Here is a 20163-nt window from a genome sequence, read left to right on the forward strand (position 1 = left end):
GATCGATAAAATATTACAACTGAACACTGAACCTTAAAAGCAAAATAGAGGGCCGTAGAGTTGTAGGAAGAAAACAAGTTTCTTGGTTAAAAAACATTCGTGAATGGACTCAGATATCAAATGCAGGACAATTATTTCATATTTCAGAAAATCGAGAAGCCTTCGAAATAGTGATCGCCAACGTCTGATAATTCTGATATATGGCACGTGAAGAAGAAGATATCAGTATTGGGAATATTTACGCATTTGATCAACCTCATTTTTAGAGTTCGTGAAATTTGAGTCCCATCATGTTTGGCCCATATTTACTACAGCAACTTTTACTAGATCACTAGTGATCATGTATTTCCCTATATTAGTATGAGCTCAGAATCTTAAACCAGTCGGTTGTGGTTATGTATGGTTAATTGTTATATCCGCTGGCGCTGGGATGGTTGACATGGAGGGATATGGCATTTCGAGAGTGTTCCTCGTCGTGGCGTACATTTTAAACATTTGGGGCGGCTGTATGTACATTATACCTAATAAGTTTATTTTTTAAAAATGCATCATCATGGTTCTTGTGACGATATTGATTGTTTACTTATGGCATGGGAGCAAAGTATGCTAAATGTACAGTCACTCGAGCGTTCTGGGGACCTATTGGGTTGTGAAGAGTAGGTCCTAATACAACCAAAAAAAGTTAAGTAAAGTTTTTCATTTTAGTGGGGACTTTCCATTTTTAATTTAATTTTCCATTTCCGACAATCGTTTTTTTTAGATTATTACGCCATCTACCATAATTCTAAAAAATGTCTCGAATAAAAGTTATTTATTTTTACGTAAGGAATCCGAATCTGTAATAAAAAATGGGGGCTCCCATTTAAGATTTTAAAGTAGCTCCCCACCCCACCTCCGTGGGGGGTCGTGTTTGCTGCCATTCGATCGATTTTTCAAAAATATTGAATAAGTGTATTTTTCAGTTTTTAGATCTGATGTTCATTTCGCGAAATATCGTGGGATTCGTATTTAAAATTTTAAATTTACCCCCACCCCTCTCTGTGGGAAGTCGTGTTTGGTATCATTCGATAGATTTTTGAAAAATATTGAGCACGTATTTTTTAGTTTTTCGATCTGTCATTCATTTCGCGAAATATTCGCTTTTTTCTTGTGAAACTTTAGGACTCCCCTATTTCCTTACGCCCCGCTCAAATCGTATACACTTTTTTGCATGTACTTTTATCTTACCTTATCTTAATCTGACGATTTCGAGTTTTTCTAAGGATAGATTTTTTTTTCGGCCCCCCTTAACGAACTCCCCTGCATTAAGAGCCAATATATGGTAGAGGTACATTTTCAGGGTTCAAGGTTTCTCCCCATGTAATAATCTGACGCGCTCGAGTAACTGCAAAAATTCCCGCTTGGGAATTTTTACCATTATTGGAGAAATAGTGAAGTGAAATTTTTTCTAATAAAAAAAGAGGAAGATCCCAGTCTTTCTATTTTTAAACGAGTAATCAAATCTTTTCCACCTGATATCTGTTTGTATTTGTTATATATTTCACAGTTGCATTGTAACTTCCACTCCAGGTACCATGTTCACATTAAACGCTATCAAATATTTCTCTCAAGATTCGTCGCTCAAACACGAGCAGAAAAATGTGTCATCTGCTTTGGCGATCTGCTTCATTCTTTAAGATACTTTAGCCTCCTTGTCATGTTCTACTGCTGCACTTCTTCCTTGTCGGGTACTTGATTCCTCATGTTGTGGACTTCTGTACGTCTTTTTCTATAGGTACTTCTTGTAGCATCGTACCTACTTTCCTTATTGGTTTGTTGCAACCACCTGACTATTACCTGATCAGATGGTCTGTCGGTTTATGCTTTTCTCTGTACGTCCTCTGTATTTGATTTCTGGCGAGGATGTCTCAAAACATTTAGGAGTATGTATTCTTGTGGCTTGGTGGAAGAAGTAGGTATCTGGTACTATTTTCAGCTCCACTTCCCTCAGTGGTGTGTACTGTAGCCTTTCTTGTTCTCTTGGATAGTTGCATTTGTGACATTTAGTACTGCTGCTTCCTTTGGTTCTTTGTTTTGTTGCAGTGGGAACACTCCGCTGCTGGGCACGGCCTTCTATAAAAGAATCAGCGTTCCTATGGCTAACTCCGGTCCGGCCCGATGCTCAATCTTGAAATCCCTACCGTTCTTGGAGTCGTTCAAGCCATCTGATTATTTGACCCTCTGGATTCTTAAACAGCATTAACCATTTAAGGGCGGTATGGTCGGTTCGGAATATAGCCTCTCTGAAAATCCCTGAGAGGGTGAAACGTGCGTAAGGGGATGATGATCGCCTCTGAACCGAAATAAAACATAAACTGTGTTTCATTTTCTCAGTTTACTGAGGTTGTGACTCACAACTTGGAGAGATTCCTACACGGAATCAACGAATGGACGGCAGGTGGTGACTACATATTTTAGACTCCCTTTCGTCGGCTTTATTCGTCGTTTGCTTGCTTTGTAAATTGTAAAAGCCACAGATTGAGGTTGTACCCAGAAATTGGTTCCGCGGTAGAGGTTTTCAGATTTTCGGATCTGGTACTGAGTGGTATCTACTTATTCTCGTTTGGATAATAGATGGATAATAGCTACTAAATTAATATTTGAGAATATAAGCTTATGAAAAGAAATTGATTAATTTTATCTTAATTATCTTATTACCTATTTTATAAGTTACAAAAAATTCTATAAAAATTCAACATTATGAAAGAGATTTTAAATTACGGTTCACAAAATATTTTCATTTCACTTTTCTTTTTTCTTTGAATATTTTTAATAATTATGTGCTGTCATCTTTATTTCTACGCCATAATATTTTATTATGATTTTATATTTACACGTTAGATGTCGGTTACAATTTACCATTTTTTATCCAATCTGAACACCTAATTGGTAAAGCCTGTCAAGTGCCAGTTAGTGATTGGTCCAAATGTAGGCCATGGTCGCGAATTGGCTGTGCAGGATACCGACCTTAAATATAGCATTTTTACGTTGTGTGAATGTGACTTTTGTTGTCTTCTGGTTTAGTGGGTGTGAAACTACCTTTCCGTTGTTCTGATTTCGGCCATCTTGAATAGTGAAAAGCAATTTGTGATAAAAACAATTTTAACGAAGTTATATTACAGTAAATGTTATTTAAAATCCGGTGATTGTGTTTTAGTTAATAAATTAGTTTATTACAATAAAATGGGTCGTAAGAAGAAGAAGTTGTCGAAACCTTGGTGCTGGTATCCTTTTTATTAAAACATGATTTCTTGTTAGCATTCCTGTAACTGTTTTGCTTATTTCCTAGCGCTAATAATATCTTGCAATCAATATATTTATAGACATTTTCCTTAACTAAATTTAGGTATTGCAATCGAGAGTTCGAAGATGAGAAAATCCTTATCCAACACCAAAAAGCCAAACATTTTAAATGTCACATATGCCATAAAAAATTATATACTGGCCCAGGCCTCTCTATACATTGCATGCAGGTTCATAAGGAAACGATAGATAAGGTTCCTAATTCATTGCCAAATCGTTCCAATGTTGATATTGAAATATATGGGATGGAAGGTAAAATCTATTTTTATAATTCTAAAAATAATGCATGGCAAGTATACCTGCCAGTTATGAACTCCTCGTTCTCTTAACTTCTCCTTTCAGTATTATAAAATGTATTTTGTTTATCTACCAGGAATACCAGCAGCAGATCTTCGAGAACATGAGAGACAAAAACAAGGAAGTAGGCCAGCAAATGATTCTGGTTCGGATGATGACGAACCTGCAGTTAAACGGCCAAAACCAGAGGGTCTCTTAGGCAGTGCTCCAGGAGTTATGCAAGGAATGCCTAATATGGTGCCAGGAATGATGCCACCTCCAGGAATGCCACCAGGTATGCCTATGGGTCCGATGATGCAAATGGGACCTATGGGACCTCATTTCATGCCACATCCAGGGTAAGTATTTAGCAGTAAGTACACATTGGAGATTTTTTAAAACAAATATGAGGTTTACCTTCCACAGAATTCTCATACAATTTTTTGTTTGTAAACTTTGTAAAAAGTAAACAATAAAAAATAGTAAACATTTTATTTTCAGTTAAAACATGTTGGTCTAGCACATGCTTAACTATTTGTCAATATTTCATATTTTTGTACTTCAATTGAGGTTAGTACATGTTTTATTTTTATATTTAATAAGTCAGTTGAAGGAGTGAAAGTCTGACATAATTCATTGTGTACTCTGAATTCTATTAGAACTCATGTTTGGATAATGTATTGATCCATGCAAGAATTTTGAAATACTACATTTAAATATTTTCTTTCACAATAGTATTTATCAGGAAAACATAATAGTTTTTTATCAAAATTGTGTTACTTTAGTAGATTGTGCCTCGGAAATCACATGTCTTATTAATCTTGTAGTATTAGTTTAAGGGGGTAGGCACAAAATCTTGGTCCAATGCTATTTAAATGCATTCATTTTTTTCGATTCCTGAGAAAACTAATAGTCTTCAGGGACTTTTGGCCCTCGGTAATAATGTAATCTTTCTCTAAAAATACTTATTAGTTTGGTCTGAATAGGTCTTGGACCCAGTCCTCAACAGTCCAAAATATTTTTTTTTGCAGAATTGGGCCAATTTCTTTTTTATTTCTCTGTTAACAATTTTTTTTCCACTGAAGACATTACTATTACTGAAACATTGTTAATTTAATAAAAGCTTATGAATCTACCTTATTTATAAACTTAAGTCTTGATTTGTGCACAATTGATGTTGAGTGCAAAATATTTAAAATTCTAAATTTACCATACCAGCATTTATTATTCGTTTTTATGTCTTGTCTATATTCATCTTTAACACTTTCACTGCTGACTTTTTTTGAGAGGTGTTACCCAAGACAGGCAATAACTTTTTAAATAATATCATTGTAATTTATATTAGAATATTATAATATTAAATTAATTAAATAAAGTGTATATTTATTTATAAAAAGTGATTTAAATTTTTGACTCCGATGGGAGTCATGCGCATCCTGGCTAAGGATTTCCAGTGTATTGCTGACTGGCTCCGATCGGCACAAGGCAAATTAGAACGTTTTTCTAGAAAAATAATTATATAACGGAATTTTAGAAAATTTCAAAGCATTCTTCAATACAAAATCCGGGGTGATCAGGACTTTTTCACAGTGATATCACACCTTGAAAACAAAAGTGACATTATCCCAAAATCTAGATATTTCAGTATGACCGTTTAAAGTTTTTCGAACAGTTCTGTAATGGATGTTGAACTAAAATAACCGAATTAAATACTATAATTAATGTTATTTAACAGTTTGATTAAAGTACAATTAGTTTCTTCCGAAGAAGGCAAGTTAATAATGTAACTATTAATTTAGAAAAAAATCTTTAAAAAAATTCCTTATAGTGCCACTTTTGTTTTACATAAAAGTTCTGATTATTAGAATAAAAAGTCAAGTTAATATTTACCTTAATGATAAAAAAAGAGAAAAATAAAACGAAATTGTGTCATATTAAAAAGAAAAATCGTTTATTTGGTAAAAGTAAACAAACTATTAATAATACTTAATGAAACTTAACATTTTAAATTTACGTGAAAACCGGCACTAAAGAAAAAATGTCACTTTTTTACTTACAACGACGTGCTTCTCCCTCAACAATCCGCCGGAAACCGACACGAAACCGATAGAGTGCCACTTTTTAAATTACCACATTGACAAAACACCTAAAAGTCAAAAGTGACACTAGCGACTTCTAGGAGAAACAATGCGAGCTATTATAACAGGAGTCTCTGCAATAGGAGCGTTTTGTCAAAAGTAATGCAGATATCGCTATAACTAAAAATTGATGTTTTCAGTATAGTGCCACTTTTGTTTTCAAGGTGCGATATGTTGTCTGCTTTCTAATTTTGTTTTCGGAGCATATTTTGCAACGCTTTCTCTTTGTTCGTCTCTTATTGATCATATTAAATTTTTAAAATACAGTAGAACCCCGCAACTCTGAACCCCGCTAATCCGAACGTTTGGCAAATCCGAACCAACGCAAAGTGAAAAAAATTAAAAAATTCAAGACAAAAACATGTTTATTATACAGAGTAAAACCAGAAAATTAAACAATGTAGGATTAATAAGACTTTGACATTTAAAATTTTCATAAAAATAAATACGTACTTTAATTATATAGTGCTTATAAAGGTTAAACATAAACTTATTTTGGTTCTCTCGTAGTCAACTTGAGTCCAAAAATATTGTCCACACTCTTGCAAGAACGTTTGGCGACTCAAAATCAACGACAATGAAAGCTTTGAACTACTACACTACTATTTTAACTTAACTTAAGTTAACTTTAAGCTAACTTAAGTTCGGACACCGAACAGGCTGCCCCCCCCCCAATTCGTTTCTATTTTTTACACTTTGAAGGGCCCGGAATAATTTCCTCCATTTTGAATCACAAAACTACCACAGCAAAGATCAAGTAAAAATTTTTGACATATTAAGTCCTCACTCACACCCTGACAAACATTAACTAACATTAGTGTCGTGCTAAGTAAAATATACTGTCTTAAAAATCAACAGGTTACTGTCCTTGATCGGAGTCATGTGTACCTAGTAAAGAACCACTTTGTCTCCAATAGGAGTCATGCGCAGTGAAAGTTTTACCAAATCTGACCAATTTGTTTAAGTTATCTTGAGTAGTTGTCTCATTTGTATATATTTGTTTGTAGTTATTTTCTATTTCATGTATTTATTGATTAATCAATTTGAAAATTAGTATATTTGGATATGATTTCTTCAACTGACTTAATAATACAATAATCTATGGTATTAAGCATACAATAAATATTTTTATTTTTATTTATTTATGAAAATTTCATATACTAGAATAATATATTCATTAATATTGGTGCAGCCTATTAAATGTAGGAACATTTTTACAACTAGATGTGCGCAATGAAATTGTTTTAGTTCAATGTAATTTGAAAGGCTTAAATAGTGAAATTCTGTAGTTGTAAGATGTAATACTTTATAGCTATATTTTAGGGGAAACATGTACCAAGTGCTGCAGGTATGTAAGTACCACAGCAAAAGACAGGCTAATACAAAAATTCTAAAATAGGTCATGACCAATAATGGCTGGTTATCATCATGTTGTTTCATGGCTTTGAAATTTTCCTGAAAGGAATATTTGGTGGTGAAGGAAATTATTGATTTATATGATAATTTCTTTTTAAATAATGTAATTATATTTTATATTATACATTAACTAAATAAAGAGAAATTTAATTTGCTACTCATCTTTTATCGAGCAGCCAGTCTATATAAACAAATTGGATAAAATTTTACCTTATTTAGCTATTTCTTTATATACAATTTTTATCTCTGCATTTATTATAATGCATGTGTTTGTGCTCAATTTTCTGCACAGTTGAGAGATTTGTGCAAACTTGTTCCTATATTTAACAAGCTATACATACAGTGGGTGACCAAATAATCAGAGGCATTTCGCATATTTCCGATTTTCTAGTTTAATTTTTTGAGTAAAAAAATTATTGGTCTCTTTTTTATTGGACTAAAAACAATAAATTTTTTGGTTGATGTTGCTTTTGATAATGTTATTTTTTTTTCTATATGTGGCAACACTATTACGTTGCAGTATTTATCAAATATCATGGGCTTACAACCAAAAGGCACTAAGTCAGAATTTTAACTTTTGAGATAAATGGATTTGAAAGTTTGCACACTAATGATCATTCATAGGGACATAATAAACTATTTGAAAAATTAAATATTTGAAGATTATTTTAAGCGTATTTGAAATAGCTTATTATGTCTGTATGAATTATCATTAGTATTCAAACTTTTAAATCCATTTATCTCAAAAGTTAATTAGTCAGTGTTCTGACTTAGTGCCTTTTGGTTGTAAGCCCACGATATGTAGTGTAAAACTCAGTAGGATGTTTACTGTTGTCACATAGACAACTTATAAGTAGTTTATGATCATTGTAATTTATGTTCAGACTTATTTCCAGGAAAATACAACTTAAAGAAATTCAAACTTTATTACTTCATACCTAACATTCCTAGAGAATTTAGCATCAATTGCAGGGGCTTTAAAATCTAGTTAATAAAAATTAAATTTAACCCATTCGCTGCCAAACTTCATTTTTTAAATTTTATAGCTTCTACAGGTCAATTTTATGTTCTGAACTTATAGAAAAATATTAAAAAAATTCTTAATCTTTTCACAATAGCCCTGTGCCTAAAAATTTTTTTGTTCCAATCAACAACGTCAATTTAAACTTAAACATTTATTGATAAAAAATGATAACATTTTGAGAGGATCTATTAATTTTTTTCATGAAAAGATTTGAAGCAATTAATAGGATGTACATTAATTTTACAAATACAGCATCCAAAAGTTGTGTTTGTTTTACAAATTTTGCATCTGTTTTGTTTTAAAGAAATTGGGTAATGCAGAACCGACATATTTTGTGAAACAGATCCTGGAATTTTTCGAAATATTGTTCCTAATTTTGTCTTATCAGGTTTTGGTTGTCGAGGGTTGAGTAGTAGATATGTTGCCACAATATTTCTTGTAAACCCTAATAAATCCAATGAACCCATACTTTCAACGAATTCATCAGCGTTAGATTGAATGTTATTGTGGTGTTGAATTCTATATAAAATCCATGCGTTAGAGATTGAAGCAGACAAAAGGTGAACAAAAATTTGCCACCACCATTTATTGTTACGCAGTTTTGGTCTATAGTTAGCGATATTTCTATCCATTAAATCAGTACCTCCCATATGAGTATTATACTGCTGAATTGCGTAGGGAACGTCTACCATTATATATTTTTTTTCCGCTGCAGAATAACGACGTACCGATTTTGTAGGTTGAACGCCATAACAATTTGAAGCCACGTGAACGATGGCATTATCCTTCCACTGGATAATTATTATATCTTCATCAGAACTTGTGTATGAATCAACGGATCCTCTAACTGATTTTTTCATTGCGTTTTTATTCAATGTGCATTTCCCAATTCGATTATGTCTAATGGTGCTTGTGCAACCATATCTCAATTCACTCATGGCCTTTATCAGTGGAATTATGCACCTAGCCCCAAGTTACTCTCTCCTAGTAAGGTTCCTTTCCCTTGGTAAGGTTCGGTACCCACAAGATAACCATTTGATACATTCTGTGACCAAAATTTAAACCCATATCTAATAGGTTTCCCTTGAATACGCTGTTTACAGCTATGGTGGCTGTAGTACGGCACCATGGATTCATCAACAGATACTGATATGGTTTCACCAACCGGAACATATTTTATAAATGAACTGTTTAAATGTTCTATGAGTGGTCTTATTTTAGCAAACTTATCATTTTTTTGTAGCTTAGTGTTATCTGAAAAATGTAAATTTTGCAAAATTTCTCTAAACCTATTTCTCGGCATTGCATTGGCGATTGCTTCGTTTCTGAGATCCAAATCCAAACTCCAGTACATATCTTTTCGAGGCCTTTGGGAATAACCAGAAATCAGTAGGATTGCAAAGAATACTTTGAGTTCTTCAATCGTAACCTCAAATGATGTGTTTGCATTTTTGTGTCGGGCATACTTTATAGTCTCGTCTTTTATGTATTCAAAGAAATTATCACACCAAAAAAGTGTAAAGAAATCGATTGCACTTTCACAGTGAACATTATTTCGATTTGAAAGTGAGATATTTTCTTGATGATTATCTAGGGACAAGACACCTCTTTTCCAGTCGTTTTGTCTATTGGATTTATTCGCTCTTTTATTAGATTGACCCACATTTATTGGAAGTTCATCATCGCTCGTTGAGAACATATCTTCAGCGTCTTGTGTCTCACATTGTGAAACAAGAGTTGCCTCAGCTGGGGCGTTCAGTATCTTTGATGAAAACTTATCAGAAAAATCATTGAAATTCACATAATCCGATGATTCAGAATCTCCATCAGAATCTTCCGCTGGTGGATAAATGTATATGTTTGCAGAATCAAACTGCTTCTTATTTAGATCATCGATTAGATTGTTCAGAGTATCCGCTGAACAACTCGTTTTCTTTCCATAAAATGTTTTCACATCCATAATACCAAACTAAAAAGAAAAACCTCAATTAGGAACATATACCGCCAAGTTCCATTTTTGGAACATGCAAAAACTAGAGGTTACTCGGTATATTCAATTTGAGGTTAAGCATTTAAACGATAAAGATATATTGTATAGGCATATAATATTAATTAAACTTACCCCGATCGCAATATTTCACAACAGGAAATAGCTATAATCGAACTATAGAAGTTATACAACTGCACCTTCCTTGAAATTTTGATATGAATCACAAAACAAATGCCACTTATACGAAACCAGTGAGTAATTTCAGTACGGACGTGTTGTTTTGACACTACCGAATACAAATAGTTTATCAGATTTAAGACCAACAGTGACATCTTGTAACCAGCAGCGAAACTAACAATTGTTCCAGATTTGGAACATGGCAGCGAATGGGTTAATAACTGTGGCTGTGTTGGAAAATGTAATAGGAAAAGGATAGTTGCACTGATCATAAAATAGGGTTATCTGCAGTCTTGCCTCACCACAACCATGAATTAAGAGAGATTGTAATGGACTAAACAACACTGGCATAATTATTGAAGACTAGAGTCAAGTAACTATGTACATTTCTTTTAACATTGGAGTCAATGAATAGCGCATATTTTAATTGTTACAGGTATACTTTTTTATTGAATGATCTTCCAAGATTTTGGTAGACAAAACTGAATTCATCTGAGAACAGCTAGGGCAGCAGTTCCTTCGGGTTAAACACCTGATGAGTGTCACGACTGCCATCGTGTCATAAAGCCAGTAATGTTACTGCATTTCTGGATAAAGAAAATTTTTTAATATTCCCATTTTGTATTGACTGGGAAACTTGCCTGACATGAACCACATTGAGAGCATATATGGGAGTTAGCCAAATGAGCTATCGCCAAAGGAGTGATCCCCACTAGGTGTTACTTGATTGAAGTTCTTATTAGAGAATGACATTATAATATATATAACTACAATAATGCAAAATATTGTATAGAGAACATGCTCTGACATAGCAAAACAGTAATATCAACAAAATGTGCCATTACTAAATATTAAAATAGTTCTTCACACTCAATTTTTTATAAAAAATGAATTTCTTTGCCTACAAAGCTTGTTTGTATAATCATAGAAATATTCCCTTGCATATAAAAAATTAATATATGAGCCAGGACTAATTATTTGCAAAAAAACAATCGGTTAAATTAGACAAAACAGAAATTTGTGTCATATTCCTACTAATTAGGCCACCCACTGTATACTTTGTTTTGTGTCGTAATAGAGATATATTTTAAGTGTGTGAATATATTGATCCTGAATTTTGAATGAAAGTAAGTTTTCAATTTACATATTAATTTTTGCTAATTAATTTAATTTAGAAATCTAATAATTACACAGGCCAACAATGAAAAAACTTTTTTGATAAGATTACCTCGATCTTATGTATTTTAATGTGCTGAGTCCGAAAAGCGCATTAAAAATGCTGTATCACCCACCATTCTTTCACAATTTAACATTTAAAATTGGATAATTACCTTTGAAACCAAGATGACTACTAAGGAAAAAGAAGCTTGTATTGCATTCAAACAAGTGTAACCAAGTTTTGGACATCTTAGATATTAAAGCACCCTATGTAACGCACAGCCGGCACAGCTGAATGATGCTGGATTTTTATGTTGTGCGTCGCAGTGTTGCCATGCTGTTTTCTATATATTTCTTTCATAATTTCAATCATTGTTAAATGTACCTACAAGAATAATAGAATAATAATATTTACTTCTCCGTCATTATACTAGGTATAATGACAAATGAGGTGTCAAATTAAAGCTTATAATCCAAGGATAGTACTAAAGGTGAGAAATTAGACCTAGGTTGTCTGTCCGTAATTTGTCATTCTACCTGGTATAATGACGGAAGAGTTGAGTTTGCAAACAGACAGACAAGACGGACGGACGGACACACGGACGTGGACAATTCAACGTTTTCACATTTTTTCAAAATTGGTGAAAACAACAACATAATAAACTTTACTTAATTGGTGTTTCAAAACTACTTACTTTTAACACATTACACAATATTACAAGGTTTCTAGCAAGTTAAACATCACAATGATTTAAAATAATCAAGTAAAAACCTATATATACATAACATTAGAACATACCTAAAATACACAAAAATGATACATTTCACACACAAATATAATATCACAAAAAATTGTAACGTGATAGTATGAAAAAATAGAGGATACGGCAACGGTGTTACATGTGACGGCCGGACCTGGTCGCTCCAATGCCAATATCTTACACAGACATATTAGGGTGCTTTAATATCCAAGATGTCCCAAGTTTTTAGGTAATGTGAAAGACCCCAACCTTATATTAGCCAATTTATTAGATAAGTTTTTTAAAATATTAGATAAGATTTAAGATTTGGGATGCCAAATGGGCCTCAAAATCCACCTTTTTTTTCCCTGAAAATCTGGGTGATGTTAGTGAAGAACAAGACGAACGATTCCCCTATGATATCAAGGTGATGGAGAAACGATACCAGGGACGTTGGAACAATAATGTGATGGATAATTACTGTTGGTCACTTCATCAGGAACAACAGAGTGCCTCGCATAGGAAAAAATGCTACTTCAGAAGTTTTAAATAAAAAAGAGAAAGAAAATACAAAAGCATTGACTCCTGAAATTATTGCACATACTTATAACTATTACAAAATAAGAATTAGATACAATTATAATGTATAATTTAAATGTATTTGAGTATTTTGTCTTTTTCAAATTATTATAATGTATGTATAATAAACCAGTGTCATATTGTGGGAAAACTGTGGGTGATACGTAAAATCTAATTTCAGATTCTTTTTAGCGCCAAAAAATACATAGGATTCACATAAGTTTGTAAGAAAAGTTTTATAAAAATATTTTTTTGTTGGCCTGTGTTATTGATGTAACAAATACTTCTCAATATTCATAGGTGAAAATTAAAAGGGATTCACATATTAGAGAATTAGATCTAAAACTTCATATAATTCATTATCAATTGTTTCAATTTGGTCCTATTTTGAATGACTTACATTATAGTCAACAGATTTAAATACATAAGTACATGTAGAATCTGTGTTTTTACTATTTCACTACATTTGACCGCATTTTAACATTGGAATGCTTCTATATAACACCGGTTTATAGCATCCTGTACCTTCCAGTTCCTATTTTCCAACTACGTCGATATGTCCAATCTCCTGGTCGTAGATCTCTCTCTCAGACATTGCTTTTTTGGAACAAAGTTGTTTTTCTTGGATTTCTTTTGTTATGTTTGTTTTCCTATTTATAATATCTCATACTTGTTCATTCATTATGTGTGACACTAGAGATACAGGCCAATCTTCGCCAGAAGTCCATTTTCAGTGCAAGAAATTTCTGTTCTGTTCCCTTATTCAGTGGCCAGGTTTAACATCCATAGAGTACCACATTTTTAAAGATGCTATTATATAGCTGTGTTTTCTTTTCATTTGATATGGTTTTTGACCCAAGTAGTTCAGGGCTTCTATTACTTTCTTTCCTTTCATAATTCTTTCCTCTATTTCGAATTCTGTCCTTCTACTTTGTTGGATTCTCATTCCAAGGTATACATAATCAGAGCTTGGTTCGATAACCTTATCATCCTGTAGTTGTAACTCATTGGAATGTAATGCTTCTCTTATGTTAAATATGTACCAGTGAATTCAATCAATCAGCCTTTCGCTACTGTTCTCCACTGTTTCATGATTTTCTATTTTCTCTCCGGAATTAGGTTATGCCCAATTTTGTATCATGCGTGTTTAAAAACAGATAATCGTTTTAATTTTAAGTGAAAATTTATCAAACATTTATAAGATGCATCATTAAGATGCTTTCCATTTGTTTTGTGTTTAAATTTTTTAATGCATTTAAATATTATAGGAAGTGTATGTGGGACAAAAGATCATTCATATTAACATAAACTACATATTAGAAAGTAATCCTTTATATATGTAGTTTTGTTTTTAATAAAGTTAATAAGTGGTCATATGCCGAGGAGTAGTACATTCTATTTGAGGCCTTGCTCTAGAATTTTTACTGATTGCCATTTCATCTGAAACCCTGGCCGACATTATAAAATGTGATGTTGTTACATGTACCAATTTAACAATTGGTTAATCTCTGATCAAAACAGGATTATTGAGTTTCATTTTAAGAAGTAGGCTTTTGATAAGTACCTGTTAATTTTTTTCTGTATTTTTAAAACAGCCCCCCCCCCCCCAAACGAAATTATCTCCAGTCTTCACTGGATATATAAAACACGTTTGCCCGGCCATAAATAGTCTCAAAAGAATACAAAAATGGATTAAGAAGTTGGACTTACAATGTCAAGAAACAATAGTCTACCTGTTATTTTGTTTATGCATTTACGTTTAATCAATGATCCCTAATAGAATCACACAAAATTCAGGTATATAGAAGAATCTGAAAATCGACTTCAGTACCTATGTTACATCTATATAAGCCATTTATTTTGCAACATGCTGCATGGGTTTATACATTTATTTTATTTTTTTCTAATTCAACTTCTTATGTTTATATTGGTGTTGATTGTCTTCATATATTTTCCTGTATATAATTTTCCCTTGTTTATTTCTCCATGAATAAATTTATTGTGAAACATTTTGAATTGCAATTATAACTTTTCCTTTATTTTCTTTATTAAGTTTATTTTATATGTATTTTAATTTTTAGACTTGAATAAATGCAGTTAAGTAAACTTATTGTGCTACATTATTTCTTAATCTTAATCTAATCTAATGAAAAAAAATTATATTTCATAGTTGATTTACTATTTTAGGATGCAGATGATGCCTCCCCATATGCAGCAAATGATGCAAGGTCAGGGTGGCCCTCCAAAGCCCCTGTTTCCCAGCGCTATTCCTACCTCATCACCTGGTGCACAAGGTACACCAGTAGTTGGAGCAGATTTTAAGCCCATATCATCAGGTTAGTTTTTGTATAAACACTAAATAATTTTTCCTTTAATCTGACTACAGTTTATTCCATACCCTTTTTTCAGTGGGTCATTAATTTTGGCTTCATATAAGATTCTAAGAATGTCACGAATCACTGCATGACATTTTAGTTAAATCTGATAATTGTCAGAATATTTATATTTATGTTTATACAAATATTAATACTTACATACAGTGCGTCCATAAAGTAACGCATAAATTCATTATTTCGTAAACCGGCGATATTAAGGAAAAATCCCGAAACAGGTCGATTTTTATTTTTAAATTCCGATTTTTTGGCATATATTATCATACTAGTGACGTCATCCATCTGGGCATGATGACGTAATCGATAATTTTTTTAAATGAGAATAGGGGTCATGTGATAGCTCATTTGAGGGGGTATTCAATTCTCTATTCAACAATGTAAACATTAACATATTTATTTATACAAGGTATTCAAAAAAACATTTTTTTAATTAGAATAATTGAGACAAAAAGAAGAATGTATGTAATTTATTTAATTCAAAATACGTTTTACTGTTGGCAGAAAACAGGAAAAAAATGTTTATTTGACAAATAAATATTGTTTTTCGCTTAAATTCAATGTTAAAGCTGCCACCCACCTGTCTCTTGGCAGTTTAAACATTTCGTTTAAACGAAAATCAATGTTTATTTTTTGTCAAATAAAATTTCTTTCTGTTTACTGACAGTAGTAAAATGTATTTTGAATTAAATAAATTACATACCTATATTCTTCTTTTTCTCTCACTTATTTTAATTTAAAAAATGTTTTTTGAACACCCTGTATAAATATTTATGTTAATGTTTATATTATTGGATAGAGAATTGAATACCCTTTCAAATGAGCTATCACATGACCCCTATTCCCATTTTAAAAAATCATTGATTACGTCATCACGCCCAGATGGATGACGTCACTAGTATGATATATATGCTAAAAAATCATAATTTAAAAATAAAAATCGACCTGTTTCGGGATTTTTCCCTAAAGTCGCCGGTTTACGAAATAACGAATTTATGCGTTACTTTATGGACGCACTGTATATACATATTTACCACAATATTAATATTTAAAATATTTTAAGGAAAAAATAAATAAATATAGAATACAATTTTACTATACAATGTCCGAATATACCCATGACGCAAAATATTTATATTTATGTCGTTGACAAATTGCTAACCTAGAATTACAATTGTCATTTTATCTGTTAACATTGTGAAGGCACTGTCACGATTGATTACTTTTGTTTCAAATTACCTTTATTCACATCATGGATTGGTTATCTATTTAGAGTATTGTAATTGTCAACCAATTATACATCTATAATCAGTGAGTGAAAGAATAGTACATCTCCAAAACTGTTATTTTAACCCGGGAGTAGTCACGCTCACTTCTGTAACGTCGAAAGTCGCGTGTGAGATTCTATCTCAAAATACGAATTTAAAACAAATTTTTATTGTGTACTATTTTTATCTACTTTTTATATTGAAAATATATATTCCTAACAATTTTATTAAAAAAACCTGTGTTAACGGCCACCTGCCAACATCGGCCACCTGTCCTAACGGCCAGTTTAAAAATTTCCCAAACCAATTATATGTAGGCTACAAAAACTGGCAATACCGTCCACCTTTCTATATCGCCAATAGTTCTTTTATTTTTAGTGGCCGTTACTGACAAATTTTACTGCACATATTACAAAAAAGGATGAAATGTGAGATTCTATCTAACGGCGCGGCTACTCGCGGGTTAAAGCTAATTGGCTCTCCCCAAAGATTCCATAAATTCCACAAAAAGAAGAAGAAAAAAAATCCTACGCATTACTACACCCTTCCTCGAGGCACTTACGAAATTTTTTCAAAATTGCAAAATTTTTCATCAAGTTATCGCGAAAAAGGATAAAAATTGAGATTCTATCTCACCGCGCGACTACTCGCGGGTTGAGGAAATTTAAAAATTCCATTTAAACAAAAATCTAGTGGTTTTTTGATATTTTTATACATTGTGAAGTTGTAGCTTTTGTGCTTATTTATTAAATGGTCAAATAAAATTTATTAAAACAAACTCCAGAAAAAGGATATTTGCAAAAATGTATCGTGTGCATGTACTGTTCTTTCACTCAATTACAAAAAAACACAATTCTGAAACTACATTTATTGGTTTTGTTTAGAAATATTTATTAACAATGCATGGAATGCAAGATTGTTAACCTTTGACTGTCAATCACTAAATGAATCCTGATTACAAGTGGCGCGCGATGACGTAATGCCATTAAGTGAAAGAACAGTATAAGTGTTGCACATATACGGTTCTTTTACTTATCTACCAAATTGCCCTGTCGATATTGAATCGCAGAGAGTTGTGTTTATACTGTTTTTTTGCACAGTGATGCGTTAACCTATTAAACGTATTTTGGCTACCTCAGTTCAAAATGTAGTTTTTGGCGTTTATATTGTTCTTTCAGTCACCGATTCAAGTATAAGTCGCTTTAATATGGCGAATACATAATACGTTTTTTTTCTGTCACTTTGAGCTTAATGCGTTAGAGCGAATTCGACAAACTATGACACACTGGAAAAAGGGTTTGAGATAAACTGTATGTTCCTTTGTTACTTAGTAATTGTTTTTTAGCTGCAACAATAAGTGCACCTCCAACCACAAATACTCCGGCGGGTAGTAGTAATAGTACAGATGTTAAAGCATCCACGATAGCTACATCTAGTGCTACTAGTAAAATTATACATCCTTCCGAGGATACGTCACTAGAAGAGTTGAGATCTAGAAATCCAAAATATGCTAGAAGTATATCCAAATCAGATGATGGTGCTTCAAGTTCCAGCACTGCTGCATCAGAGGTAAGATACAACTTTGGGATTTAGGTTATTTACCAGTATGTTTCGTTAAAAATAAAATACTGAAGTATTTATTTTATTTAAATAATTTTATACAGTAAGCGCTATGCTACTAGACACAGGTACATTGAACTACTAATACTGTTCTGGACTGTTGACTTGTTTCATTGTTTACTTTTATGTCTAGTGACGTCTAGAATGTCAGAAAATGTATAGAAACGGAATATAAACATAGAAAGTTGACAGTTTGTAGAATAGTTGGTATTTGAAGTTTATAGTTGTCATTGTTTTAAAGCTGTAAAAGTTATTAAGTGTGGTAATATTGTTGGTGTTTGAATAAAGATATTTTAAAGCAGAATAACGACACTACACATAGCTACGACACTACACATGACAAAGCAGAATAACGACACATTAATGTATTTTTTGTATGGAAAAACAATTATTTTGAATAGTTTCATGAGAGTCACATGACATGACAGACATGAAAGTTACAGATGAGAACAGGCCGGATTAGCCTAAGCCTAGCAATTAGATACCAGCGTGTCTACTAGTGTGGCTCTTACTATATAGTAAAGAATATTTTTAATAAGAATGTTCACTTTCAAGACACCTTTAGCAAATTTGATAGTCTCTGTACTCTCAATTTAATCTGATATGGACTGAGTCAACCAATGTTTTATTAGGTTTTATTATTTGTCTCCCCCTTTCCTGCATTTTCTCATATTTAAGGTAATTAAAGAGGAAAACTTTTTTTTAGTTGGCTATAGCAGTGTCAGCAGCCCAACAAGCGGCAGCTCAACAGAAACATGTTGATGCAATGAATCACCATGCCGCCATGATGCAAAGGTTTCCCGTTCGGGTAACAGGTCCTCCAATCGGTATGACGATGGGGGGACCTATCATGGCGCCCATGAGACCTCAAATGATACCTGGCCCACCTACGCTTATTGGGGGACCTCTCATGAGGCCACCGCCTCTCTCTATGCCTCCAGGTAGGTAAATGGATAGTGTTTAAGACATTACATCACATCATACAGAAGATATATGAAGAGTTTTCATACTATAGACTTGTCATTTTGTCAAATTAGACTTCATAGTAGTTGATTTATTTTGTGAGAAACTATTGTAAACTAGCGCCAGTGTATCTTAATTACACATTTCTAGAAATCAATACAACAAAAAGCAAAGGGGCATATCAAATCTAATAAATTTATAAATTTATGGCTCTGAAATTTTTTTGCTTTATTTGTCTCATATTTGAACAGTCAATATGGTTTCAAATTTTCTTCTACAGACTTCTTTAGAAACTGCAAAATGGTATTGCCATGTTAATAAACTATTAGATATGCCTTTTTGCCTTATAGCAGGAAGTACTCTCCTATACATGACATTTTTAAATGATAAATCTAGTAAAGTATACTGAATTGAAATAATTTTAGATTATAGGAGTGCTGATGTACTGCTGTAAATGATTTAAAAACCATTATTATACTTTCAGGTTCAGATTCAAGTAATTGGTTCATGGAATGAATGTATCGATATGAACATGTTTACATTTGAGATTTACCGCTTACTTACAAAATGATTTATTTTATGATACTAACAAAGACTAATTTGTTGTCAGGAATATTTCTTAGGTGTTGAGCAAAATGTTATTTTGTGTTTGCTGTATAAATTATTTACCAATATTGCATAAAATACATCATTTATGCTTCTAATATCATTTATCTTGCATGGATGATTACTATTTCATGGAAAACACACAGTCAACGGATCTCTGAAAATAGTCTGATTTGAAATCTGAATACATACTTGCATTTGTCTACTTCAAATATTGACAGATTGCTACTACCTCTCGTAAAATCATAGATCGCCATCAACTTAATTTTAATTGAGTATTTTTGTATTCTGTATAAAATTGTACACATTTTTTGTCTAAGGTTTATATGGATTGGAAGTTCAAAATATGGGCCATTTTTTAAGATATCAAAAAGCTGTAGGTCCATAATTCTTTTAGTGAAATACTCAATATTTTATGACTTTCTCTCCAATGGCACTACAGCCCAAATCAAGCCTTGGCCTCCTACAATCTATGC

General features: G+C 32.4%; 1 protein-coding gene across 1 annotated transcript in view; it reads left to right on the forward strand.

The window, feature by feature from the left end:
- The first annotated feature begins 3053 nt into the window (after window positions 1-3053).
- The window catches only part of LOC114332616 (BUB3-interacting and GLEBS motif-containing protein ZNF207), a 79390-nt gene continuing 62280 nt past the window's right edge, over window positions 3054-20163 (forward strand). The window contains exons 1-6 of the mRNA XM_028282435.2: window positions 3054-3263; window positions 3386-3594; window positions 3716-3977; window positions 15028-15176; window positions 17844-18067; window positions 18825-19059. Coding sequence (XP_028138236.1) covers window positions 3223-3263; window positions 3386-3594; window positions 3716-3977; window positions 15028-15176; window positions 17844-18067; window positions 18825-19059 — 1120 coding nt within the window. The 5' untranslated portion in view covers window positions 3054-3222. The remainder of the gene's footprint in view (window positions 3264-3385; window positions 3595-3715; window positions 3978-15027; window positions 15177-17843; window positions 18068-18824; window positions 19060-20163) is intronic.

Source organism: Diabrotica virgifera, chromosome 3, assembly GCF_917563875.1.
Source record: "Diabrotica virgifera virgifera chromosome 3, PGI_DIABVI_V3a".
NCBI lineage: Eukaryota > Metazoa > Arthropoda > Insecta > Coleoptera > Chrysomelidae > Diabrotica > Diabrotica virgifera.